Below are 25,217 nucleotides of genomic sequence, written 5' to 3' on the forward strand. Positions count from 1 at the left end.
GTAAGTAGGAATCATGGGACAATTCTTACAGTGGTGACTTCTGCACCGCCCAGGGACGGATTTGAGCAGAATCATTTTCTCTGATGGATGTCAGTGCCATCAAGAGACATCTGTTTGTTAATAAGCAGCTGCCCTGGAATTGGCTTGGAAAATGCAGGGCTTTGGGGTGCATGGTCTAGTGGTTAGAAAAGCAGACAGAGAGTCCGCATTTCTGGGCTTGAGTCCCAGCTCTGCCACGGACACTTCAGGATGCCTTGGAATGAAACTCACTCTATCTAACACCAAAACAAACACCAAGTTTGGGTGGAGGGAGTGATGTCAATGTGCACGGGAGGTTCACATCAATTTGTCACCCTAGAGAGAATATCTGTCAACTGCTGGGTTAGGCATTTGTCATCTAATTTGGGGGCAATTCTAACACTGAAGAATTGGCCAAAAGGCTTATTTAGGTGATGGGCTAACTTGTGTACATAGTGCCTTTATCCTGAAAAAATATTACAACGTTCTAAGCATAAGGTTAGGGAAAATAAGTCACATATTATGCATATTCCGCAATTAAAAATTCAAAGGGTAATTCCTTTTCTTAAAGGAAGTTTATAATTTAAACCCTGGCTCAAGTATTTTGCCCTCAGCATAGAAAGACAGCTAACTATAAAATTACATAAGACCCCTCTATCCCAGTTTCTCTAAATCTAAAATTAGTGATGCTGACCCTTAGTCAAATCAATGTACCTTCAGTATAACATATTATAGTGACACAAAGACAAGTTAACTTTCATATGGAGGAATAATAAGGTTTCATCCTTGGCTTTAAAATAAAGATTTATTTCTAAATGCTTTATACTTTAAAACTAATGTGAAAATATTTGCAATTATTGAACAAATTCATTAAAAAAGAAAAATCCATTGGCAATGCCAAATAAATAATACAAACGCTAGTATTAGAATGCAAATTTAGAAAGCCAGATGGTACAAATGAAACTTAAAAAATTTAAATAGAGCTTTAAAAGAGTTTAACATTAAGTATATGTTGGTGGAATGGTAAAGGTTTTTTAAGAAAAATTTCCTGAAGAAACTTGTGATAATATTACCCCTAATTTCTTTCAAGCTGTAAAGATAGTGAATGTACTAAGTATATTATACTGGAATTATTTAGAATATACTGTAATTCCAATGTTAATTTTTATTAGTGGAAGATTTTCTTCTCCTCCGGTACATGTTGACTCCATTATTGTTGAAAACATGGAATTTTGAACCAAAAAGTTAAACTAAGCAGGGCACAAATAAAAATATACATTAAAAAGCTATGTATTTCTTAAAGGAGCGAAGGTACTTTTTACATCAAGTAAATCAACTCACAAATGAGATTCTTTCTCTAAAGATAGCAATACATTCCTATCTCAACTTCTTTGAAAATGTTGTTCCTTCTGCCTGGATAGAATAACTTCACCCAGATATTTACAATTCAATCCCTTACTTCATTCATTCATCTGTTCAAAAATTTCCTCAGATAGGCTTTCCCAACCATCTTACCTAAAATAACATCTGCCACATAACTCTTTCAATCTCTCCACTTAATCTGTTTTATTTGCTTATTATTATCATCCCCTCCTAGTTTAAACTCAAGTAGTACAAAGACTATGCACCACTGACTACTCAAAAGCTCTATCACTGATTGACACACGGTAAGCACTCACTCAACAGGAGACAAATCAATGAATGAAGATACATGTTTCCTTTTGGAGTGTACTTTTTTCTTCAAGGGAAATTCAGAGCTACTGGCTTTACTTTTCGTTCACATTCCCACTTAATTAGGATCAGGAAGTAAGAGTTTCTGCATATTTATTGAGACAAACATCCTGGCTGCAAACTTTGGGAATGCTCCCACTTGTCTAGCCATTTGCTTATACTTACTTGTGAGTCATGTTCTAGTACAGTTTCTGCTGCTATTCCATCCACTTGGTGTGCCCTAAACAATGAGCTTTTTGAGAGACAGGCTTGTGTCATGCAATATCTTTATCCATACTCCAACATAACCCAAAACAGCAGCGATTTGGATGAGGAGGAAGGTGAGAAAAAAAGAAAAAGGGTAAAAGAAATACGAGGAATTTGAAGAGTGAGAAGAAGACAAACGAGAATAATTGGGCAGTAGAAGGATGTAAAAAATAAACATCCCGCAACACATTGTTAGGCCCCTTATACCTCTGACAGCTCCATTTCTCTTATTTCTCTTTTATGAAACTCTCTTATTAAGTTGTCTACACTAACATCCAATTTCTCTACTCATATTCCTTCTTGAGCCTTCCCTATTCAGGTCTTACCACGCCATCAAAACTTCTCTTTCAAAGTCATTTTTAACTTCTATGTTGCTAAATTCCTCATGTTCAATTCTCCAGCCTTATCTTAACTTGACTTTAGTTTATCACCCCTGTTTCTTTAAACACTTTTACACTTGGTCTCTTGGACAAAATTTGTGCTAGTTAGAAACTGTTACATACCCCAGAAAAGCTATGTTTTTTGATCCTGATCCCATCTTGTGGGAGCAGCCATGTTTGTTTTTTTTTTTTAAACTTTTTATTTATTTTTTTTATATGGGCAGGCACCAGGAATCGAACCCAGATCTCTGGCATGGCAGGCAAGAACTCTGCCTGCTGAGCCATCATGGCCCAGCAGCCATGTTTTAAAATACTGATTCAATATTGTGGGGTGGAACCCTCTGAGTAGACTGTTTCCATGCAGATACAGTCTACTCAGTTTTGGGTGTGGCCTTTTGATTAGATAAAACTGTTACTCCACCCATTGAAGGTGGGTCTTGATTAATTTACCCGAGTCCTTTAAAAACAGAAACATGTTGGAGAAATCTCAGATGCAGATGCTTGGGGAATAGTTGCTTCACAACTGACACCTAAACACAGATGTTTGGAGATGCAGAACCCAGCAGTCATCACCAGGTACCTTCCCATGAGGTGCTAAGCAAGCCAGAACCCAGAGTTGTGCCCTGGAAGATGCTGAGAGAGGAAACAGATGCTTAGAGAGGAAACCACTGGCATCAGGAGTTGGATACAATGGAACGGGGACAAGGACCAGCAGACGGCAGTCACATGCTTTTCCAGCTCACAGAGGTGTTCCAGACACATTGCCCTTGCTTCAGTCAGTGTATCTTTCCCTGGATGTCTTAGTTTGGATATTTTTAAGGCCTTAGAATTACAAACTTGAAATTTAATAAATTTTCCTTTTAAAACCATTCCATTTCTAGTTTATTGCATTTCAGCAGCTTTAACAAACCAAAACAACTTCCTTTCTGGTTTTCTTGAATGTACTCCTTAATTCATTTTGCGTATCCATCTCCAATTTCAGAGTTCTAAATATTCTATTGGTTCAATATTTGGGCCTGTTCTTTGCTGAAATGGTTATATTCCATTTCTGCAGCATAACATACCATTTATACACTCATAAATATCAAATTCAGATCTGCACCATGAAACTGTCTTCTTAGCTCTATATTTAATATACCCAAATATCTGCTCAGTGACTCTACTTGGTTACATCACAAGTTTAGGTTTAAGGTTCACAAAACCTAAATAGGGCTACTCAATCCAACCCCACATACCAAACCTGTTCCTCACATCTCAGAAAAAATCATCATCAATCAGTTATTCACGCCAAAACCTCTGAGTTTGAATTTCTCTCAAACTCCATAGCCAAGTAAAACAGTAAGTCCTAGTAGCTATACCTGAAAATATAACCAAGCCCATGTAACCATTTTACCCTTATTGTTCCATGGCACCTGGGTTCCCAACTGTATGTATGCAGCACACAGGAAAGGACAATGTCTTTGTTCACTGATATATCCATAAAAAATTATACGGTTATTTGTTTACGTTGAAGTTGTTAGCCTAATTGTTTCATTAGAATGTACAAAAAAGATCCAGGTATATCTTGATCGCCCTTGACCTCCAGAACAGTGCTGGACACCAGGAGATGTTCAATGAAATATGTTGAATAAATAAATAATGGGAGCGATAAGAAAATAAAGACTATTATTATTATTTATTAGCATTATTGTTGGAAAAGTAATAAAAATCACAGCATTTGATGTTTATAGAATATTTATTTTATGAAGGGCACTGTGATAAGCATTGTGCATACATTACATTATTTTGTATATTTCTTACAAGAGCTTTTTTAAGGTAGAAACTAGTGTTTATATTTTATAAACAAGGAGATGGAAACTTTATGGGGGTAAGTGACTTCCACATTTCTAATGTGAGAAGAACTAGGATACAATCTCAGCTATATCTGACTTCCAAACTTCGTCTTAAGCATTATGAAACTTATCTGCCTTCCAAACTTTTTCCTAAGCATTATGAAACACTCGGGTGTTCTATGGATGTTTGTGGAAAGAATGAAAAATGAAATGAAGAAGGGAAGAGAGGTAAGAAGGTAAGCATGAAGGCCAGGTATTAAATATTCACCATTTCCTGGTGGAAACCTCCGTCTTCCTCCAAAATTCAGAATGAGGCTTGTTCACTCTCTCAGACTGATCCCATTCACTTGCTGGGTTAGGACCAAAAAGGAAATTGGCATTATTCGTGTTTCATTCGCTGATGAATGCTATAAAAGCCTAAGCAAATTCATCTTGTATCAGGTAATATTCCTATCCTAAGGGAAATAAATGTCACCTGAAACTCACAGATTTATTGCTTCTTATATTAACCTAGCTCCTTTAACTTAGAAAAAAAAATTAATCAGTTTTTTTTTTTTTTTAATCTCCCAACCCAATAGAATCAACTTCTCTTTAATTCCCTGGTTCTGAACATAAATCAATTGTCTATTTTTATCCTAATCCTTCCCACTCAAAAAAATCTATGAAAATCTATTTCATGTATTAGATGCAGAAACAAACTCTTTAATCTAGAGGCAGAATTAGTTTAAGCTTCAAATTAAAAACAATGACATTAGGACTTGCTTTAACAAGCTCAACAGTACTGACAACAAGAAAATCACTAATAAAACAAATTTGAATCTGGCATTAATATTGTATATATTTTCTAATCTGTCATAAACTCACAGCTAAGCCAACCTTAAGGAATTGGGATGACATGTTTCTTCCCCAGATTGCAATGATAATCTCTAACATAGACTTGGAGATAAGGCTCTCTGGAGAGGCGATATTTACAGAAGGATTTGTGTGAAAAGGGCAAGTAAATTCATGGATTTCATATGACAGAATTTTACTACATCAACAAATGCTCATTTAGTACATAGTATTTCTAAGGTTCTGTGCATGAGCCCTGGCCAGAACCTGACTTGGGGAAGCTGTCCAGGAATCTTTAGTTCCCTGTCCTCTTGGTTAATAAGTCTGTCACTGCCCTTGAGGAGTTCATGATCTTTCAGGTGATAAAAGTGACAAGGTGAAATAAATGTTGACATAGTTACATGTATAAATGTAAGGGAACACTACATAGAGATGGAGATAGGGAGACGGGGTATACTGGAGAAATTCAACTAAGGGAGGTATTTTCCAGGTAATTGAGCTTAGAGGGGAATTTCCAGGCAGAGATGATTGCTTGAGTAAAACCTCAGAGGGATGCAATGTATGCTATTTTGGGGACTAGCATGTCCAGAGAAACTAAAGGACAAAGGAAGTGAACTAAATGGCTAAACAAAAGCCAAGAAAAGGGAAATTGGATATAAAGCAAAATAAAGGGTCTACAATATTATTTTTCTGTGCTAGACTACTCATCAGACTTTATTCCATAGCAAAATATTAACCCAAAAACTGAGTACTTGCATTTCAGGTCTACACTTTCCATCCTTACAGTTTGTAACATCTTCTGTCTCCATTTCCCAGGCTGCTATGACAAATACCACACAACAGGTTGGCTTCAGCCATGGGAAAATATTATCTCAGAGTCTCAGAGGCTGGAGGCTTCCTCCCTCCCAGGGTCAGTAGCATTCTGGTTGACCAGGAAGCCATGGGTTACTTGGCTTTCCCATCATGTGGCAATGGTGATGTCCTCTACTTTCTTTTCCTTGTTACAGTCAACTTCTGGTTCCCCCTCATAGCATTCTCTGTGAAGCCAGAAATTGGATTAAGGGTATTGTTCTAGTTTGCTAACTGCCGGAATGCAATATACTAGAAATGGAATGGCTTTCAAAAAGGGGAATTTAATAAGTTGCTAGTTTACAGTTCTAAGGCCAAGAAAATGTCCCAATTACGTCTATAGAAATGTCCAATCTAAAGCATCCAGGGAAAGATACCTTGGTTCAAAAAGGCTGATGAAGTTCAGGGTTTCTCTCTCAAGTGAGGAGGCACATGGTGAGCACAGTCAGGGCTTCTTTCTCAGTTGGAAGGTCATGTGGTAAACATGGTGTCATCTGTTAGCTTTCTCTTGTGGCTTCTGGTTTCATGAAGCTCCCTGGGAGGTGTTTTCCTTCTTCATCTTCAAAGGTTGCTGGCTTGTGGGCTCTCTGCTTCTCATGGCTATGTCGTTCTTCTCTGCTCTCTCTGAATCTCCTTCATTCTCCAAAATGTTTCCTCTTTTATAGGACTCCAGAAACTTATCAAGACCCACCCAAATGGGTTGAGACATGTTGTCACCTAATCCAGTTTAACAACCAATCTTGATGAAATCACATCTCCAGGGAGATGATCTGATTACAGTTTCAAACATACAGTATTGAATAGCAATTATTCTACCTTTATGAAATGGGATTTTGATTAAAACATGGCTTTTCTAGGGGATATGCATCCTTTCAAACCAGCACAGCTATCCTGATTCAACTGGCCAAAATTTAAGTAAAAAAATAACATATTTGAAAGGTCCTTTTCACAATGATTTCATACTCACAGGATTGGGATTAGGATTAAGGACATGTTCTTTTCTGGGGGTATATATCTCAATTGACTACACTCCACTTTCCTACATTTAGCATTTTCCAAACTGAATGAATAATGGCAGCCTCTGTAAAACTAGTTACTCTAGAAATCTCTGCCTGCATAGTCTCCCACATGGAGTTTTTGATAAGTGTTTCATTGGGCTGCATGACAAACACAGCCAGGAGATTCTCATTCCTATCCCATCATGCAATGGATGCCCATTATTATTTTTCTCCATCAGACTCCTTTCTCCTGGGCTTCAGCACAGAATTTTTAGCCACCTTATCAAACCAATGTCCCATAGGGAAGAATGGTGGGAAAAGCTCTGTATACTGCCACATCTACATTTCAAAGAATGTGTGTTTACTCCCCATATCAAAAAACCACAGCCCCTATAGGGGCTGGCTTGAAGGGATTCTGAGATTGTAAAGAAATGAAATGGTATTTCTTTTTTCCAAAGTGCTCAGGCCACAGGAGCATAAGTCACTCTTATTATGTAAAAATGACCCTGCTGACCCTCCATCATTGGAACAAGAGGTCAAATATGGTGTAATTTTCTAATGGTGATGATCAATTTCCTCCTGCTTTCATTCCTTGCATCTCAAGTCATGGGATAAGGTGCACTAATTGGTTCACCAGATGATTGAAATCTCACTCTTAATGAACTCTGTCTCAAACTTAAAGCTTAAGAAAACTGCATCCCCTATTTTATTAGAAACCTATTTGTTTTGGAATTTTTCTACAAGTATTCAATACTGTAGTGCTTCTTTTGAGGAACTGGTTAAAGGAAAAAGAAAATTCTTACTTTTCATTTAAGAATTGTAACAAGTGGTGCTTTAACTAGAATATTTACATAGCTACTACTTTATTTTTCTCCAAATATACATGTAAAGTCATTATAGAGATAGAGAAGAAAATCTACCATGTCATGTTTTATAGGGTAAATTTGTCTTTTCCCTCCCCCAGCCAGTTACCTTTTGAGTTCCAATGATTATCTTAGAATGTCTACCATGGACAGTTCAAATAAACTGTCTGACAGAATTGTCAGTAATTGTTCCAGGCTAGCCTAGACAAGGGATGGGCAAAGGGTCAATGGAAGAAAGAACATGTTCAATCTACTATACTCCACTTTCCTACATTTAGCATTTTCCAAACTGAGCAAATAATGGCAGTCTCTATAAAGCTAGTTACTCTAGAAATTCTCTGCCTGCATTGTCAGAGAAAACCTTCTATTCTCTGGGAGCTTTCTCACTGGGTTCTGAGTTTGGAGCACAGGATTGAAGGCCTAAATGGAGTCAGAGCTGATTCATCCCACTGGCAGTGACCTGAAGGGGCAGTTGGTCATCTCTTGCTGCCTAGATCATTAGAGTAACCTCATTCTCCATCTCTCCCAAGCTTGGTACTTTGGTCTTTTCTCTAATTTCTCAAGTTGCCTCACCAACTTTCAAAGATTTTCCTTCTTTGGTTCAAGTCCGCAAAGTTGGCTTCTGTTGCTCGCATACTATTTTTTCCTTACAATTTCCAAATTTTTTTTTCTTACTAAATAATTAAATTTTTTTACTAAATAATTAAAAATCTAATAAAATTAAATAAAAAACTAAAAAACATACTGATAACAACCCCCCAAATAATCAGAAATCCCACTGTCATAAGAGATGGTCATGGTTATGCCTTTCTAGGACATATGTCAAGGTCCTAATATAAAATTGTATATACTCATGATTTCATTGTGAGTAAATTCATGTATTTGATACACAGTAGACTGCCTTCAATGGGATTTTTTTGTGTACACACTCAACAAATGTTTGCATTTCTACAGAGTAATATGGGGATACGTTGCCCCTGAAAAGCATGAGGATGCAAGCCAAGCAACAGATAATAATCAAACACAGCTCAGTAGAAGTGTCTTACGCTATGGCTCCAGTGTGTCACCTGTTTTAGTTTGCTAGGCTGCCGCAAGATGATACAATGAAATAGGTTGGCTTTAAGCAATAGGAATTTATCACCTACAGATTAGAGGTGGAGAAAAATGTCCAGTTCAAGGCATTATCAAGAGAATGCTTTCTTCCCAAAGACTGGTTGCTGGTGAGCCTTACTTCCTCTGCCATATGGCAGCATCTGCTGGTCTCTTCCTTCTCTCCCGGGTTTCATTGCTTTTAGCTTCCTGCTTCTATGGCTTTCTCTTTTCTCTGCATTCATTCTGTTTATAAAGGACTCCAGTAACAGGATTAAGACCCATCCTGAATGAGGTGACTTACATTACCAGAAGTAGCTTCATCAAAAGGTCCTACTTACCAACAGAAATGGATTAAAGAACATGATTTTCTGGGGTACGTACAGCTTCAAATCACCACACCACCCAAAGAAATTATTCTAATCTAAATTCAATAATCTAAAGACTAATGAATTTATTCAGAAAAAAATAAGTCCCATCCAAACTATAGCTCATATTCTATAGAAAATATGTACTTTGCTGAGTAACAATGAGAGCACATCTTTGAAATAGCTAGAATAAGTTAATACATAGAGACAGAAGGTACTGTACAGGTTACCAGGGGTAGGGGTGGGACAGGGGTGGGGATATAATACATAATGGGTATGAAGTTTCTGTTTGTGGTGATGGGAACGTTCTAGTAGTAGATAGTAGTAAAAGCAGCATTGTGATTGTGATGAATTCCACTAAATGATATGCTTGGGAATGGCTGACATGGCAAAATCTATGTGGTATATGTGTTTCCACAATTAAAAAAAAAAAAAAAACTAAAGACACAATGGCTATTAAATACAATACATGATCCTGGACTGGATTGAATAATAGAGGAGAAAATGCTCAAAAGGACATTACTGGGACATATGACATATTGGAATATGGATTGCAAGCTTTATATTAATGTTAAATTTCTTGAACTTTAAAATTGTGTATAGGATAGGTACATGAGTGAATATCCTTATTCTTAGGAAATTTACAGGGAAGCATTACATGTCCAAAGAACACGATGCATAAAAATTAATCTCAAATGTTTAAGAAATAGATAGACAGACAGATGAGATAGGAAGAAGGGAGGGAAACGAAAGGGAGGGAGGAGGGAAAAGCGAGAGGAAGGAAAAGACAGAGGAAGGAAGGAGAGAAGGAGAAAACAAAGAAAAGAAGAAAAGCAAATGTTAAAAATTGGTGGATTGGATTTCTGGGGTAAGCGTATGTCTGAGTTCTCTGCATAGGTTTTACATTATTCTGCAACTGATTTGTAAGTTTGAAATTACTACAAAATAAAAAGTTTAAAGGATAAAAAGACAGACCCTCTGAACATTTAGTTAGCAAAGAAAACTTGTGAAGGAGAGGGATATTACCAGCAGCCTTATCTCCTGATTATACCTCCCTTCTCATGCAGGCTCTCCTCAGCATGCCATGATGCTCACTCTCAGGATTTTCCTGCTTTATCACTAATGCTTAGTCTCCAGAGCAGTGCTTCCTGTCTGGTCCTTTGCCTGTCTTCTAAAAGCACTTTATTTAGAAGTGTTTAGGATAATATTGCCATTTGATCATGTCTTATAGTAATTTAGCAAAACATACAGAACAATAGAGAATTATGTTGGAAGTGATCCATTGCAAGTCATCAAAAAAAAGCAATAACCTTATTATTGTCTATTTTTTCATTACAAATTTCACTTATTTTATATATTCCCTCCAATTTAGATTCAGTCATACCCAAGGTCAACAAGTATTCAACTTTTGAAAACTAAAGTAGAAGCCTAATGGATTAAGTGATAGAAAACCTAAAGTGGGATGTGTGCTACTTTGAAATTATTATGTTCTCAGATAAGTCATGTTTTAATCCTGATCCAATCTTTTGGGGCCAAACCTATTGTTTACAATGGTAAAATGTGAGTGGACTGTTTCCATGGCGATGTGACATACCCAATTGTGATGGTGGCCTTTGGACTAGATGGAGATGTGACTCTACCCATTCAAGGTGGGTCTTGATTAGTTTACCAGAGTCCTTTAAAATTGAAAACATTTTGGAGAAACCTCAGATGCAGAGGCAGAACAGGTGCTTCAGAGTGGACAGAGACATGGATGTTTGGAGTTGCTTGGTGTTCCAACAGAGAAACCAGATGCCTAGACACAAGTAGAGTCCAGAAGACACTGCCATGTGTCTTCCCATCAGATGCCAAGCAAGCCAGAACCCAAAGCTGCGTCCTAGAGGAGCTAAGTGAAGGCCAAAGACGCTTAGATAGAAACCACTGACATCAGAAGTGGAAGCAATGGAATCAGGAACAAGGATGAACAGATACCAGTCACACGCCTTCCCATGTGACAGACATTGGCCTTTATTGAGTCAAGGTATCTTTTCTTGGATGCCATAGTTTGGACATTTTTCTGGCCTTAGGACTATAAACTTGTAATAAATTCCTTTTATAAAAACTATTCAATTTCTGGCATATTGCATTCCAGAAGCTTTAACACACCAAAACAAATTTGGGTACCAAAGGAGTGCAGTGCTGTGGTTTACAAATACCAAAAATGTTGGAATGGATTTTTAAATGGATAAGGGGAAGATTCTAGAAGAATCTTCTAGAGAAACTTGATATAGAAGGCCTAGAATGTTTTGAAGAGAGTGTTGGTAGAAACATAGCCTCTAAGGCTATTTATGAAAAGGCCTTAGACAGAAATGATGCAATCATTATTGCAAACTGGAAGGAAGGCAATGCTTGTCTTAAAATGTCAGAAAATTTGGCTAAATTGAGTACTGCTGTTGGATGAAAGTTAGAATTTGAAGATGACAACCCAGAAACTTAGCTGAAGAAATTTCCAAACTAAATGTGGAAAATGTAGCTGGGCTGTTTCATGCAGCTTGTAGTAAAATGCATGAAGAATTAAATAAGTTGAGAACTGAACTCTTGGGTACAAAGGAAACAGAAATTGATGGTCTGGAAAATTCTGGGCTTCCAGAAAGTGAGACCCCAGTTAATAGGATCCCATGTAAGGATTTAAACAAACATGGAAGCATTCAGCCATTACAGGACAAGTGAAGACTGGACATGGAGTTATCCAGAAAGGATCTGTGGAAAATCTGATTGTCCAATGGGTATGATCCCAGTATACTACATTAAAAAAAAAGAAAAAAGAGTACTATCGGATCTCTATAAGTGGAACTGTTGCCAGTCTGGACTAAAATGGACAGAAAAGGAAAGAAAAATGAATTCAGAGGCAGTACCATGGAAGCTAAGGTCTGAAGCCATGAGAATTTAGGCCAGGAAAGCAGACCCATCCATGCACTTGAAGAAAGTGAGATTGCCTTGAAGGCAGAGGGTGGGCCTTCTACCTCAGTACTCAGGAAGAGTTTTGCTACCCCAGGCCTTGGAGATGGTGAAGAGCATAAACTAGGGATAAGTCTGGCTGCCACCCCATTGTTCTGGAGGTGTTGAGCATGTGCCCTGGAGATGGCAAAGATCCTGGGTGCTGCCCTGAAGTTTGGAGAGGATGGAGCTGAGAGAAAGGTCATCTCAATGGATCCCAGTTTTGCAACTCTGACCCCAGTGCTTGGAGAGAGCAGGATCCCTGCATAAGCCCTTGGAAAGGGTTGCACTGCTGCTTTCTACAGCCCTGAGAATGAATGACTCTCAGACTTTGAAATCTAATGGAGTTTACCTTACAGGTTTTCAGAATTGTTTGGTTCTGTTGACCCTGTTTACCTTTCGATTTCTCCTTATGGTACTGGAAACATGTATCCTAAGACTGTTCTTCCTTTGTATGTTGGCAGCAGAGAACCTATTTGGAGTTTCACAGGTCCAGAGCCAGAGGATAATTTTATGCCTTAGGCAGACCATACCTGCAACTGACTTTGACGTGATTTTGTACTGTTTTTAACTTTGCATAGTATTTGTATTGTCACTGAAATGCTTTAAGGCTTTTATGGTATTGTAATGAAATGAATGTATTTTGTATATGGAAAGAACATATATTTGGGGGGGGGGGATCCAGATGGTAGAATGTGCCAGTTTGAAACTATTATGTACCCCAGAAAAGCCATATTTTTATCTTGATCCAATATTGTGGGGCTAAACCTATTGTTTATGGTGGGAAAGTTGACTGGATTATTTCAGTGAAGATGTGACACATCCAATTGTGGGTGTGATCTTTTGATTAGATGGAGTTGTGACTCCACCCATTCAAGGTGGGTCTTGATTAGTTTACTAGAGTCCTTTGAAAGGGGAAACATTTTAGAGAAACTGCAGGTGCAGAGACTTGGATAACAGTTGCTTCAGAGAGGACAGAGGCACAGATGTTTGGAGATGCTTGGAGTGCCAACAGAGAGAACAGATGTCTAGACACAGGCAGAGCCTAGCAGTCATCACAATGTGCCTTTCCAAGAGATGCTAAGCAAGCCAGAACCTAGATTTGTGTCCTGAAGGAGCTAAGTAAAGACCCACAGACACTTTGGGAGGAAATCACTGACATTAGAAGCTGGAAGCAAACAAACTGGGAACAAGGACCAGCAGATACCAGCCACATGCCTTCCTATGTGACAGATACCAGCCTTTCTTGAATCAAGATATCTTTTGGTGGATGCCTTAAGTTTGGACATTTTTCTCATTTTAGAATTGTAAACTTGCGCCATAATAAATTCCCTTAACATTTCTGTTATATTGCATTATGTCAGCTTTAGGAAACCAATACAGAATGTAATCTGTGAATCTAATGTAAATTATTGTAATTTCAACTTCCTATCTTAATTAGCCTCTAGTAACATATGAATGAAACACCCCTCAGAATGAACTGACACAATGTTTGCTTTAGTCATTCAAAAGTGTGAAGGGTAGAACATGCACTAAATGCATTGCTTATACAAGGTTTTTGGAGAACAGCACTCAAGAACCTGATATGGAAGTAAGTAGTATTTTGTTGCTATTTCCAAAATGCATTTGATTATAAGCATCTATCATTGATTATAAGTACCCATCAGCACTAACATTTTGAAAACAATGTCTCTCTTTATTAGTCACCATTCATTATTAATCTTTGCAGTTATAATTCAGACAGCTTCACTTTTCCCAAGGGAATTTATCAATATCTTTAAGAGAAAATACATCAGGTGTGTGTAGGTGTTGGTAACATTAAACTTCTAGTCATATCCAAAAGGGTGATTAACACCCTTAGGAAAATAAATGTTTTGTATAGACAGATGTGTTTAGTATGCTTTCTCTTATTTTTGAGTCCTTCTAATATATATTTTTTATTTTTCTCCAAAGTTAGATTTTGATGGTTATTACCACAACACTTTTACTATTGTTACCTGTAGGTAAAAGCCTATGATATAACCTGTACAGTAGTTTCTCCAGGCTGTTATTCTAATGCTATGGCATGATCCAAGGAACACCTTTAACTTGCTTGAAAATGAATGTCAACTCTAAAGTATCAAGGCAATGGAATAATACTATCCAATGATCATTGGCAATATGTTTACAGTGTTTACTATTTAAGCAATCAAGCCAAAAGACGAATTAGCAATGTGAGAATTGGAAATAGGCAAATGTGGAACTACACAAGGTCAAAACATTTTAAAGTCAGTCAAACTGGTATGTTTATAGGCTGGCTACCTTTACTGCCAGAAATCTTTTATCATTTGCTGTTATCCAGTTTGGCTCAGAGAGTTAATGCAATAAAGGTGGGACTCTCTATAATTTCCTACAATCTTCTGAAATATTTAACAGCCCAGATTCATTTGCCAAATAAAAGTAAAAGAGATCCCTTTGTGCAGGTCTTGAAGAGGCTACATTACATGCATTGACTTGTTTAAGAGACAGAATAATTTAGAAAGGAGTTGAGAGGCTATAAATAGATATTTTGCAAGCGGCCAATTACTAGTTTATTATTTCTTGAAGTATCTGCTTATTTTCAAAACAATCCATTTGACTATTTCCAATGACTGCCTTCTTACCTCTGTTTTGATGACTTTTGCATTTTTCTGTGTAAGCATAGCACAGAGTCCTGCCACTGCCTTTATTTGCCTTTTCCAGTCAGGTGAACACTGGGAAGTCTCTTAACAGGGCAACCAAACAGATGATGTCTTACTTTTACTGTGACCACCCAAGTTTTGATTAGAGCACCCCAACTGCAGGAGAAAATACCTCTTACCCAATTTTTGTAGACTTAGTGGGATTAAGATTCAAAGTGTGCTACTTTTTCACAGCCTAAACATGAGCATTACCATAGCAGCTAATTTACCTTCTCATGAGATACTGAAGTGTGAGCACCACAATACAAGTATAGGGCATACCAGTTGAAGTAGACTTCAGTAACGGCATTAGACATTTACAAAATTTTTGATACTTTGGAAATTTTAGCTACCCTTGCTCTGGTTATTCCTGCAGTTGGTTCCCTCCAGTTCTGTAAGTCAACTGATATTATTCTAGTATTTCTTTCTTCTACTGAAATGTATCTCTAATGCTAACATCCATCAATTCCTATGAGATTCAAAACTGGGGATCTCTTACAACAACTAATTTGGAAAGACAAGAGAAAGCTTTATCTAGAATGCTGACTGTAGCCTCATTTAGTAGGAAGAAGAGATGAAACTTCATGCCTATATAGTTTATCGGGCATAGTGACTATTTTACAAAAGCATGGTACTTCCCAAAATAAGCTATCACAGAACAATGATGCCCTTCTCCCTTATCCAAATGACCAAGAAATTCTGTTGTTCAGTAGAATTCTCTATATTTAGAAATGAGGTATGTTCCTTTCTGCTACATCTTTAAACTCAATGCTAGATTCCAATGTTCCTTATTTACTTAGCACATGCATCATATGGGAGTCATTCCCAAGTAGGTGAGTGAAGGGGGAGCTCACTTTCCATCAGATGTTTTCACATTCTCCTATTGTTGGCTTAGGTGGGGTGCAGGTAGGTGGAATAGATAAGAAGGTGTTGCTAAGGCAAGCTTTCCTGCTATTTGTTCAGGCAGCAAAAACGCTCTGTCATTACCTATTTCTAGTCCCACACAGACGTGACTACTGTGTTATCTGGGTATAACCTGTCCTTTGCAAACATGATGATATGCAACTGAGAATTGTCTGAACCAAAATAGACTAGTTTTCTAAACAAATAAACGATGGTTTTGTGAACCAGAGTAGCAGTATGCTGGCTCCTAGGGAGTTATTAGAGGTATTCAGGCTAGAACCTGGAGCTCTCAGATTAAAATTCAAGTCTTTTTCAGCAATAGTTCCCATGTAGCTTGAAACAGCATTTTATATTGATTAATTCAAGAGCCATACAATTTTCAAAGCAATGTTATTTTCTTGTATCATTTAAAAATACTTGCAAACAATTTTATCTTGCATTTTTGGTGTTTTAGAATGTCACCCCTCACCTCTTTAGATCTGTCTTGTCTGGCTAACTCCTACCTTTGGAACTTAGCTAAGCATCTAGTTTCTTCCAGAATCCTCCCTTGTAGCATGCCCCAAACAAACTGTTGTTCACTGCTTTACTACTATGTTTCTACTCTTTGAAAGAAAGGATTATTTTGTGTCTCTTTGTTATATTATACTAATTATTTATAATTATAGTTGTGCTGGTTTGGAAGGATGTATGTCCCCTAGAAAAGCTATGTTTTAATCTAAATCCCATTTCATAAAGGCAGAATAATCCCTATTCAATACTGTATGTTTGAAACTGTAATCAGATCATCTCCCTGGAGATGTGATTTAATTAAGAGTGGTTGTTAAACTGGATTAGGTGATGACATGTCTCCACCTATTTAGGTGGGTCTTGCTAAGTTTCTGGAGTCCTATAAAAGAGGAAACATTTTGGAGAATGAGGAGAATTCGGGGAGAGCAGAGAATGCTGCAGCACCAGAGAGCAGAGAGTCCACGAGTCAGTGACCTTTAGAGATGAAGAAGGAAAACGCATCCCGGGGAGCTTCATGAAACCAGAAACCAGGAGAGAAAGCTAGCAGGTGATGATGTGTTCACCATGTGCCCTTCGCAGCTGAGAGAGGAACGTTGAACATTATCAGCCTCCTTGAACCAAGGTATCTTTCCCTGGATGCCTTAGATTGGACATTTCTATAGACCTGCTGTAATTGGGACATTTTCTCGGCCTTAGGACTATAAACTAGCAACTTATTAAATTCCCCTTTTTAAAAGCTATTCCATTTCTGGTATCTTGCCTTCTGGAAGCTAGCGAAATAGAACATAGTTCTGGAACATTGTCTGCCACAAAAAAGGTGCTTAGATATGCACTGTATGAATGTGAGCATTTAACCAGATTTTAATCCTATTTTAATCCTATTTTTTTAACTCTTATAAAGTTACTTTATTATAATGGACTAATGATCACTTTAGAAAACCAGAACCGGAAAACCTTCCAACAGTTTCACAGAGCCTACCACAACCTGGTGTCATCACCATGGGTATAATTTAACAAATTATTTTTCAAGGCCAATTGAAATAACTGGATTAAGCAATTAGAATGAAATACCAGAAGTGTTCATTTGAAAATTTAACAAGCATCATGGTATCATGGCAGTTACAAACCATTACTAAGTTTTGTCATTTTGTAAAGCAGTCCATCCCCACGATTTTTTTCTGAAAATCATCCAACAGATTGTAAGAGTCATACATGTAGTCTTTACTCTTATAATCCTTGGATGAAATTTGGTTTAAAGGGTCTGGAATTTCTTAGAGCCATATGGTATCATAAACATTTACCTTGACCCTGATTTAGGAAAAGTCTTTAAGCCTAATTTAGATTATTATGTTGACTTGAATTTTAAAGACAGTTTGGGGGATAAATATTGGCTCATTCCTGCAACATTGAGCAATAAATCCTTTTGTTGATATTGCATGTGTAGTCCATTCAAATAAATAGAGGTATTTACGCAACAATAGCTGTTTTGCACCATTTCTTCATCTGAGAAGATCGTGGTAAAGTCCTATTTGAAAATTGAACAAGGACCAGCATACACAATATAAATCTTACATGGACTATATACAGGAATTAGAAGTACAGAGATATTCCTTGACAATTGAGAGAAACATGCCTAGGTTTCTCTGGTCCATAAAAAATTCTATGGCATTCTGTTGAAGGAATGCTTCTCTCTGACATCACTGTCTCAATTTATTCTGTTCCAAGATGATAAAGGAGCGCTGACCCATGCTCTGTGACTATGTGCGAAATGGAGACAAAGGCTCAGGGTCTAAAAGTTGTCTCTGCCTCAGGACTTAAGTCTGAAGTAAAGTTGGAAATAAAAGCATTCTAAGAGAGTGAGTCTCTTATAGCCAAGTAAGGAGAAGAAGAATGACAATCTTCAAAGCCAAACTACCCAGAAGGAATGAAAGCAAACTCCAGCCTATTGCGCCATCAATACATGGAAATGTCAGGAAACCTATACTCACGGCTGCATTCTCTCTCCCTCCCTTCCACCCCCTTCACTCTCCCACTCACATACATGCAGGACAATGTCAATTAGTTCACTTCCTTTTTGTCATATCCCTCTTACATGACAAAAACATACCATTTAGAATCAACAGCAAGCTTATACAAAAAATAATCCATAATTATAACTAAAGGCAAATGTTATCTATCACACAAGTTATTTTTAAACTTTTCAAATTCAAACAATAACTCAACTGATGTAGAGGAAACTGGTGTGCTGCCCTCATACTCAGGAATTACTAGGGGTTGACTAATTCTACCCATATGCTCTCCTTTATTTTACCAACCTGATGAAGTAGGCATCATTAATCCCATTCTAGACATGAGGAAGCTGAAGCTTGAAAAGTTAAGTTATGTGTCCATAGTTTCACAGCAATGAAAGAATGGAGCCCGTTATTCAAGCCCATTATGGATACGATAACCAGTGGGCTTACTTAGCCCCATACCACACCACCTCTCATGGATACACAGTGGACTTGAATCTTTCTTGAGGGTCAGGTTTTAGGATAAGTAGGCAAGGAAATAACATTTAAAATTACCCTTGAAAATTCTCTAAAATTCCCTAAGCAGATCTGCTTCCTATTCATCCCAATAGAACAAGTTTTTCTTTTCTTTTCCTTTTCTCAATTAGAATATACTGTCATTTTTTCAGCTGAGCATCAAATGAAGCAGCCGGATTTTTTTTTTAAGGTCATGGGATATGACTATGCATTGTAAAATACTGGAATTGACCTGGGATAGGAAGATGAGAGACTCAGAGAAGTGAAACCAACTAAATAAAGAATGGAATCAGTTCTCTCGTTTCATGTTTTCTCCATAGCACACAGCAAGAGAGTAGAATTACCACATACCATTTAAATTCTAATTTTTCTTACTTTTCTTTCTTTCGTTATTTATTATTATTATTTTTTTGAGGGGGCTGGAGGAAGAATGTTTGCTGAGGACATAAGTGAATTCATTTAAATCAGTTGCACATGATATCACTCCAATGAAGTTTAGAATAAATACACATCAGTCATAATACTTACAAGAAAAGAGGAAGCAATCTGTGAGACATTACATCTGAACCCTCAATGTTTCTTCATACTTCTGCAGCAAGACCTGGCTTTTTAGTCACTCTTACTCTCAATGAGAAAGACTCTCAGTCTGAAGGATTCCATCTAAAATATCTATCAATGGTACAACTTTTATTATTATTACTTATTATTATTTTTCGTGTGGGCAAGCATGGGGAATTGAACCCAGGTCTCTGGCATGGCAGGTGAGAACACTGCCTGCTGAACCACCGTGGCCCACCCCAACCTTTCTTGTTAAATTGGGCACTTTCAATATAGGATTAGCTTAACATCTGAGCTAAGAAGTTCAGACCATATTACGATGGCTTTTCATTTTTGCAGAGTTATTAAATAGTGGCCTCTGCTTGCTTATTATATCTTAAGTTTCTCCCAAGCCACACCAGGAAAAAGCAAGCTGTCTATAGAATACAGTCTTTTATAATGACCTACAGAAAACATTTTTCTAGATCTTAATGTAAGGAAAACTATCCTTTACATTGACTTTGACCTCATGAACACTGTAAATTTTGTAATAGGATAAATAGTGTTCCTTGATTTGTCCACTAGAAAGTTCACTGTTAAATATGGATCCCTTTGTAGCCATTATGCAGTACAAGATGGCATCTGAATTTTATCTTTGAGCTTTATCTTACCATTTCACCTGTATTTTATCTTTCTTTCCTATTTATGTATTCTTAGCCATGTATTTTTGTATTTCTCTAGTCATCCTCAAACTTTATTTTCATTAAGGCAGGACTCAGAGAAACTAATAACACATAATCACCAAAAACGTTTAGGAATGACTTTGGAGATTCATGAATTCACTTGTTTAATGGGTCCTACAAACCACAGCATGCCACATGGACAGAATGAAAATTTATTTTCTAATCAGAAAGTTTCTAAGTACATATTATACTATAAACTTTTCCCTTAGAGACAAAGAAACTGAGGCTATAGTAGTGAACAAGATGAACATAGCTAGCAGGCAACACAGGAAAAATACTAATACTAATCTGCAGTAAGCATTTAAGAAAAAGCACTAGACACATACATATAAGCTTACAGAACCAAGAAACTATCCCCTTGTTTGTCTATTTTTTTTTTTTTTTAACTTGGAAATGGCATTTATCATGAGACCTGTCAATGATTAGGAATTATCTAGTCAAAGGGGTTAAGAAGAATGCTTTAGTCAGAAGGAAGAGTCTAAGAATGATTCGGATCTCCAGTGATTTTTTTGGACATTAGCACTAATGAACTGGATAAAAAGCATGGGGTTTTAAGAAAACCCTGGCTCCCTTCTTTTAGTGGTCATGTGCAGATTTACCATCTACATGAAGAAGCATATATGTCTGAAGTGCACCTGTAGTATGCACTCAAAGCCCTGTACTGTTTTTAGGATTTATAACATCTTCCCTCATGAAAAAGGCCTCTGTTTAATTGTCTTGCTTATTTGTCCCTAAGTTCGGTTAACAATTCGGAATAGATGAAATTCTTACAAATCAACCTGAGGACATGACATTAGCTTAAGACCTGTTTAAGCATTCTATCTATCTATCTATATCTACGTACATACATTTACTATATCAAATATTTCCATATGGGAAAGTCTAAATATTTATTATTTATTGACATGATTCCTATGCATGAGAATTTTGTCTCATTTCTCAAAATCTGCCTAGTGGAAGCCAGGTAGGCAGATATTCCTACCCATTGCTTTCAGGTTATTCTAAATAAGCAAATAGAGCAGAACTACCTCCAAGTGCTACTTAATAGAACTGGCGTTCAGAAAAAAAATCTAGAGTTTTAAAGACTTTTTGTGTAAATATATCCTCCCGCCCAGCTTACTTCTTTGTTTGGTCAAGTCATGTTATTCCTCTTCAAAGCAAAGTGGGACTATGCTTAACCTTGCGTAATTGTAAACAATACTCCCCATTTTGGAGAAAAGCGGACAGCAAGAGTATCCAGTGAGAGGCAATCAATCTACATATTCTCAGGTTTACATGTACAGGCTGAAACCCAGACTACTATACAGTACCCACAAGTAAGGTATCAATTTTAGTACATAATTTCTTGTCTTCACATCTTCCACTAGTACTTAAAGGATGTCAATATATGTTTTCCAAACATTCCTTCTAAAAACAATGAAGTATTATAAATGCAGACTTGACAGATCCACTTCACAGGACTTGGGAGGGGAGGAGGAGCAGGGACAGGGTAATCGCCAATACTGCCAGTTAAATAAAGTATAAAGAGAATCCTACAAGCCACAGATCTTTGAAGAGGGTGAGCTTGACCAGTGCAATCTCTTCCTACCTGCCTCTTTGGAAATCTGCGTGAAGGATTCCACACCTTTCTCTCCATAACTTCCTTCGGATGCGAGAGTAGACACATAATTCCAGCCTAGGGCCTTTACAATGTCTACCATGGCCTGGGCCTGGAAGGAATCGGGTGGGACCACGCGAGAGAAGAAGTCATAGCGCCGGTCGTCACTTAACTCGGGTGCCGTTGATGCATAACTAATCTGGGGGATCTGAAAAGACAAGAAAGCACCACATGAGAGCACACCATCAGGATGTGAGAGACCCATTTATATGTATAGCAATTAACTCAAAACACAGGGCTTGAGCGCCAAAAAGTATGGGTGTTTTGCCAAACACAGCCATGTAATTTCAGACCACTTAAATGCAACTGGCCACTTTTTAATAGCACAAAAGCATCGTTTATTTTCATTTCTGCCTCATTCTTTTGTTGTTGTGGTTTTTTATTTTCCCCTCTCCAAAGAGAGAATAAGGATGGCACTGGAATTACAAGGTCACGTTCATGGTAGGTAGGAGAAAGAATCCATATCCATTCTAGTCAACATTTTTTTTAATCATGCTTTGCTTCTTATCAACTAATGGAAAAGAAAAATGCAACAACCTAACTGGAATGCATATAAAGACTGGTTTAGTTGATGCAGTTTTTGAATACTGGTGGATGTCATTGACCATCTAACATTGATTGAGTGCTGATGAACTGTGAGGAAATACCTAAGCAAGTTGCATGTATTATCTCATTTATTTTTTGCAAAAACCTTATGAAGAATATAGCTAAATACCAAGCTTTGACCCAAGTTAGAGGTCCTTTGGTCCAGGGCTTGGTAGAACTTGCACTTCGGAAAATCTTCCTCTAAGTCTTCTCTTGGGTGCTGGGACTGGGCTAGCAGTCATGCGTGGATGGAGCCCACAGGGTCTCATCTCCATTTCTCCCTTTCAGTGTACTTTCTGAACCTTTATTCCTCTTGGGAGCAATCAGACAGTCCTAGAAGGTCAAGACTTGTGTAGCGAATCATGGCAAATCCCCATGGCAGATCCCTTATTCCAGGAGGGCAGCCTAGTAAAAGAATTTCTCTGTCTAGCTGGCATAGCATTTATTTCACAGGATCATGTGAGATTGAGATGCTAAAATGGTGCTGACACTCTAATCTCAGCCAACCACCTTTATTTGAAAAGGGACCATCCAGAAATACCTATGTTTTTCTGGGTCCCACATACTCTAGGATGGCCCTGAAGTAGTCATAGATGAGGAACCTGGTAGAGCCTAACGTCAGGTCATAATACTAGCATTTGGTAGACTTGAATTGATACAATTAATCTGCCTGTAAGATGCTCAATTCCAACAAAATTCTGCTTCCAAACTCTCCCAGGACATCCCTCTGCTTTCATCATAAGGCTCTCCCGGGTATCTAAAAACCAGTTCTTCTCTTTGTTCTAGAGCCCAACAGTAGACCTCTTAGCCCCAAAGATGCCAAAGCTAGACTTAAGTTGACTCTTTGAGCCCTGAAAATTCTACTCTGTATTTACGTATTTCTCTCCTTCTGTGCAGTTTGCCTAATGTATATCCATTTTTCATTGTTTAATTCTGGTGAACACTTCTGTAAAGCTCATTTTCTTGGCTAAATTTCCTAGATGAGCAATCAAGTTGGGTAGCCCTGAGGCTTGGTGACCCACTATCTTGCAAGACTATCCTTGATGCAGTTCTGTCCTCTGACCACTGGGGGGAGACTCCCTGTCCTTAAGTCAAAGCCCAAAGCCAGCATCAGTAAGCCTCTATCGTTACCTGAGCAATAGCTTAGATACAGGGCCACAAGGCATACTGGAAATACAACGGTGTTTGGGATTGACAAGATATGGGATCAAAGCCAAATGTTTCTATTCACAGGTATTTACTTTGGTAGAATTAATACACTTCAGTGAGTTGCACTTTGATTTTTGGTAAAAGTTGATCTGAGATGCAGGTATAATAAAAGCACATTACCTAGTATGATGCCTGGGAAAGTGGGTGTTTAATACATGGGGGTAATAATAGTCAAAATAGGGAACAGTGTTTTTCCTAAAGTTACCCATTCCCTACTCGTGACTTCCCAAGTTCTCTGTGATGTGTTGTGTATCACTCCACAACTTTCCCCTCCTTGCTTAAGGCAAAGAAAGATATTTTAAATATTCCCATTTTTATTGCTTTAGAAACCATATCTTCTATTCAACTCTTTACTGTGCTCCAGTCATGTTCTAAAAGTTTTACATGCATTACTCTATCTGCTATCAGCAGATATTCATTTCTATATATACTAATGATATATTATACTAATTAACGCATTTTAAAGAAGAGGAAACTGGAAGCAGAATATGACCTTGTCACAAAGCTGTTACATAGAAAGCCAGTACTTAAACCCAGAATTGCCCAGTGTGCACATCTGAACTCTTAACTATCATCATTTGATAAATTATTGCAAGCACATTTTCATAATAAGCGTAAAACAAGGAAGGGCAATGGATGAGTGGTATCTCAGATGATTTCCACAGCCCTGACCCAGAACCACTAAAAATTAATTCACTGCTCATCACCATTCTACTGTTCAATGTTTCATTTGAAAGCCTAGTTAAAGCTTATAAAAATATGTAACTCTGTCAGTAAAATAAGTTTCCTATGTGCTTTTTATAGTTCTAAGGTTATAAATTTTAGATAAAGAAGATATTAACTTTATAGAGGATAAAAGCACTGAGGGCAGGAGGGAAAAGAGAGGATTAGAGAGAGACAGAGAGAGATACAGAGACAGAAAGAGAGACAGAGACAGAAAGAATAGGGACTTTCTTTTAAGGAAATGGAAACGAAAGAGGCCAAGCATGGCAACGCATTTCCATCAGTTTCAACTGGTGAAAATTTAAAAGCTTCGTGATGCTGCTTAGATGCCTTCCCTGCCAAAATCCCTTTCTACCTTTGAAAGGGTGCTAATAAAGATACATCCAGCCTTCTGCTTCAATCTGCATTTATGTAGCTACTGTAAAACATCAGAACCGTGAAGTATCCCCAATGCAAATGAGTTTTCTAAATTGCGTCCCAAATTTTAGTAATGAAAATGTTGGCGAAATAGATTTCTTTCCTCACTGCCATTCATACTTTGAAAATGACTGCTATCTGTGGTCTATCCTTCCATTATAACTAGGAAACACCTCCTGGCTTAAAACCCGTATTTCTCTTTAGGATCATGCACGCATCCTGTTTTCACTGATACTTATTTTTACGCTGTGCATATAATGATGCTAGAATACAAAATGAAAGAACAGATGGATATTTTTTTTCTGAGATAAAAATATGGCTATATAAGGATATCCCTCCCAGCAAGAAAAGATGAAGTACTGGTAGAATTTATGAAACATGATGCTGTGTATCTAGTTATTTGGCTATTTTGCTTCTTATTTAGTTATTGGGTTACATATTTAGTTACTAGTTTCCAAAGGAATGTTTTACAGCTACACAGTTAACCATTTTCGGGTGTGTTGTAAGTGGTACCGCAGCCCAAATAAT

At 37.5% G+C, this 25,217-nt stretch overlaps 1 protein-coding gene across 1 annotated transcript in view; it reads right to left on the reverse strand.

Moving 5' to 3' along the window:
- Positions 1-25,217, reverse strand: part of GRM7 (glutamate metabotropic receptor 7) — a 1,019,804-nt gene that overhangs the window by 663,905 nt on the left and 330,682 nt on the right. The window contains 1 exon segment of the mRNA XM_077116680.1: positions 21,687-21,903. Within this exon segment, the coding sequence (XP_076972795.1) occupies positions 21,687-21,903 (217 nt within the window).

This window comes from Tamandua tetradactyla, chromosome 9, assembly GCF_023851605.1.
Source record: "Tamandua tetradactyla isolate mTamTet1 chromosome 9, mTamTet1.pri, whole genome shotgun sequence".
NCBI lineage: Eukaryota > Metazoa > Chordata > Mammalia > Pilosa > Myrmecophagidae > Tamandua > Tamandua tetradactyla.